The sequence below is a fragment of the Etheostoma cragini genome, unplaced genomic scaffold, assembly GCF_013103735.1.
Source record: "Etheostoma cragini isolate CJK2018 unplaced genomic scaffold, CSU_Ecrag_1.0 ScbMSFa_4656, whole genome shotgun sequence".
Classification (NCBI taxonomy): domain Eukaryota; kingdom Metazoa; phylum Chordata; class Actinopteri; order Perciformes; family Percidae; genus Etheostoma; species Etheostoma cragini.
In genome coordinates this window covers 9206-13206 of record NW_023269050.1, presented here as the reverse complement: position 1 = coordinate 13206, position 4001 = coordinate 9206, and the positions used below count along the sequence as shown (strand labels likewise).

At 48.9% G+C, this 4001-nt stretch overlaps 2 protein-coding genes across 2 annotated transcripts in view; one reads left to right on the top strand and one right to left on the bottom strand.

Annotated features, from left to right (window-relative positions):
- Window positions 1-429, bottom strand: part of LOC117941200 (interphotoreceptor matrix proteoglycan 2-like) — a 4454-nt gene extending 4025 nt beyond the window's left edge. The window contains exon 1 of the mRNA XM_034866289.1: window positions 403-429. Within this exon, the coding sequence (XP_034722180.1) occupies window positions 403-429 (27 nt within the window). The remainder of the gene's footprint in view (window positions 1-402) is intronic.
- A 122-nt stretch (window positions 430-551) lies between these two features.
- LOC117941199 (interphotoreceptor matrix proteoglycan 2-like) lies at window positions 552-3797 on the top strand. The gene is made up of 5 exons (XM_034866288.1): window positions 552-591; window positions 975-1186; window positions 1346-2665; window positions 2758-2977; window positions 3574-3797. The coding sequence occupies exons 1-5, from the start codon at window positions 552-554 to the stop codon at window positions 3795-3797; spliced, it is 2016 nt and encodes a 671-aa protein (XP_034722179.1).
- Window positions 3798-4001: the final 204 nt, after the last annotated feature.

The following is a 4001-nucleotide window of genomic DNA, read 5'->3' as shown; positions in this document are numbered from 1 at the left end:
CAGACTGATACCCCCCCCCTACATGACACTGTGGGGTCCCTGAGCAGCTCCTTCAGCAGCAGACTGATACCCCCACGGTGTAAGAAGGAGAGGTACAGCAGGTCCTTCATCCCAGCCGCTGTCAGACTCTACAACACCTGCACTACCTGATAATGTTGTAGTTTCTGTTCCTGTTTTTCTCCCATCTACATCACACATTTTCTGTTTATTTTCTGTTTATCTTTAATATTGGTATTTATATTATTTTATTACAAGTACTTACTTTTCAATATTTATGGTCTCAGGTTAATATAATTTAAATTATGCTACCGACTCTTGCTTCTTTGCTCTAATTACACATTCAACTTAATTTTTAACGTCACTTACACTGCAATATTGTTTCTCTTATCATGGCAACCGCACTTTAAAATTCTTTTTGTTTGACGGCATTTTACTTACTCAGTCTACCATATTTTCACTGTCTATTTATTGCCTGTATTTCTTGCCTTGTATTTCTTGCCTTGTATTTCTTTCGTGATTACTTGTTTGTGTGTTATTGTTTTTTGCTGTTAATGAAAAATGCTGCTACTGTAACGACAACATTTCCCTGTCGTGGGATGAATAAAGTATAATCTAATCTAATCTAATCTAATCTAATCTAATCTAATCATACACCACCAGACTCCATGAAAATAATCACTACTTTTAAATGTGCTGCATTTTTTTTTATATAGCGCTTTTCTAGTCTTAACGACTACTCAAAGCGCTTGTACATCATACAGGAAACATTCACCATCACACACATTCATACACTGTGGCCGAGGCTGCCGTACAAGGTGCCACCTGCTCATCAGATAAACACACACACACTTTTAGCGTATATAGAGCAGCATATCTCCACCAGACTCCATGTAAATAATCACTACTTTTAGCATGTTTAGAGCAGCATATCTCCACCAGACTCCATGTAACTAACAGTGGCCTTCTGGTTCCAGGTGGTGTGGGTCTTGAAGATGAAGGGTTCCTTCTCAGTAACGCCCCGGCGGCCGGAAACAGCGCCCCCGGTCAGGGCGTTTCCTCCGCCCCCGCCCTCTCCCCCTTGGCGCCGGTGGACGAAGGATCTGGTTCTGGTTTCTCTGGAGATGGACAGGAAACGGACACGTGGTCACGGCCGGCGGGGGAACCTTCTGAGACTCTCGGCCTCGAGGTACGCTCCTGACTGGCTAGTAGTCCTTACCTAGGTACAGTCAAGGCTCTCATACTCTGCTTCTGAGTGGCTAGTAGTCCTTACCTAGGTACTGTCAGGGGCCTCACACTCTGCTCCTGACTGGCTAGTAGTCCTCATACTCTGCTTGTGATTTTGCAGCCGTGTCCGGAGGCGCTGCCGCCGCCTGATCTGGAGGTGACGGAGGATGAGGAATCGGACTCTGAGTCCGCTGGCGTCGAGTCAAACGATGAAGTTGAGTTCACTACATTTCCTGCTTCTTCTGAAGATTCGGTGCTGCACGGAGGCGTTGTAGAACCTTTCTCGGACCAGGTTCTGGTCACGCCGCACGTCACAAACCCTCGGCACTCAACCACAACTGAAGCCCCCGTTTTTTCACCGAAAGGAACCCTGACTGTGGAACTTTCTCTGGAAACAGTCGAGGCTTCCGGTGTCTTTGAAGATCTCCCAGAACCCGAAGATCTCCCAGGACCCAAAGATCTCCCAGGACCTGAAGAGGTCCCAGAACCTGAAGAGGTCCCAGAACCTAAAGAGGTCCCAGTACATGAAGATCTCCCAGTACCTGAAGATCTCCCAGAACCTGAAGAGGTCCCAGTACCTAAAGATCTTCCAGCACCTGAAGAAGTCCAAGTACTTGAAGAGGTCCCAGTACCTGAAGATCTTCCAGTACCTGAAGCGGTCCCAGTACCTGAAGAAGTACCAGTACCTCAAGCGGTCCCAGAACCTAAAGAGGTCCCAGTACCTGTAGAGGTCCCAGTACCTGAAGAGGTCCCAGTACCTGTAGAGGTCCCAGTACCTGAAGAGGTCCCAGTAGAGCTCCCAGTAGCCGAGGAACACATTGAAGTTGAGGTTTTAGAGGAGCGGCCCATCGTTGTCTCCGATCACGCACTAACGTCTGTTGCTGTCCAAAAGGAAGACAAAGATCTGGTTCAGGATGAAGTCCTGGTTGTTACCACGGCAACGGCTCCATCCCCCATCGCTCTCTCTCCGGAGAAGGACTCGCCGTTTACCAGAGTCTCGGACTCGGTGCTGGAGGACGAAGACGACTTGGAAGAAATTCCACCAAGCGTGCTGGTTTCAGGTGCTCCTCGCGCCACGCCGCCGGCGGTTGGCCCTAACCGGACGGTGCCGGACGGAACCACATCAGGTACCAAATCAGAAACCACATCCGGAACCGAATCAAGAACCACATCAGGAACCGAATCAGGAGCAACATCCGGAACCGAATCCGATGCCAAAACACACCAACTGACGGGTTCCTTGCTGCAGGAAGCCTCCGGTGACGGTTGGTCCAGCGGCGCACAGGGCTCGGACCCGGACCCGGACGTGGTGCTGACCCGGCCTGGCCGGGCCCTCACGGTGTTCTTCAGCCTCCGCGTCACCAACATGGCGTTCTCCGCCGATCTGTTCAACAAAAGCTCGCCGGAGTACAAAGCCCTGGAGCTCCGTTTCCAGCAGCTGGTGAGATATAATATATTATATATATTTATAATCTATTTATATTATATTATATTATATTATATTATATTATGTTACATTACATTACATTACAGCTGGTCCCCTACCTGGAGTCCCACTTGAACAGCTTCCAGGACCTGGAGATCCTGAACTTCAGGAACGGCAGCGTGGTGGTGAACAGCCGGGTCCGGTTCGGCCGACGCCCCCCCCGCGGTGTCACCGCTGACGTGTTCCTGGTCCTGGAGGACATCGCCAACGCCGCGCACCGCACCATGAACATCAGCATCGACAAGTACTCGCTGGACGTCCAGTCAGGTGTGTGTGTGTGTGTGTGTGTGTGTGTGTGTGTATATATGTGTGTGAAGGTAACATTTACTGTCACTTCCTCCTCTGCTGAGCTGCAGCTCTTGGTAATCTGTCTGAGCCAATCACAGGCCATTAATCTGCAGCTCTGATAAAGGTCAACACACATACACACACAAACACAGGTGTGAGGTCAGAGTCCTGACAGCAGGATTGACCTATTGAAACACTGTCTGAAGCTAATAACTTGTTGTGTCACCTGACAACATTATGGGATGGATTCCTACAGAGACACTCTATACACACTAAAAGTAGGGATTATTTACATGGAGTCTGGTGGAGATATGCTGCTCTATACACGCTAAAAGTAGTGATTATTTACATGGAGTCTGGTGGAGATATGCTGCTCTATACACACTAAAAGTAGTGATTATTTACATGGAGTCTGGTGGAGATATGCTGCTCTATACACGCTAAAAGTAGTGATTATTTACATGGAGTCTGGTGGAGATATGCTGCTCTATACACGCTAAAAGTTGTGATTATTTACATGGAGTCTGATGTAACTGGTCTCTGATTAACTTCCTGTCTCTGTGTTTGGTGTCCAGGTGAGCGTGCCGACCCGTGTAAGTTCCAGATGTGTAACTCGTTCTCCAGCTGTGTGGTGAACCGCTGGTCCGGCGAGGCCGAGTGTGTGTGTGCGGCGGGCTACGTGAGCGTGGACGGGCTGCCGTGTCAGAGCGTCTGCGACGTGCAGCCGGACTTCTGCCACAACGACGGGAAGTGTGACGTCATCGAAGGCAAGGGCGCCATCTGCAGGTTAGTCAAATAACTTAATACAATACTTTTTCATCTTTATTTGTCATTTGTTTATTCTTTACTTGTCGAAAAAGCATCAAAAGTGCCAAAAAAGTTTTGGGAAACCGTCAGAAAAGATCTCCGCTGACCCATCGGCGTTGGTCAGATCCAGACTGACCCATTGGCGTTGGCCAGATCCAGACTGTCCGAATGGCGTTGGTCAGATCCAGACTGACCC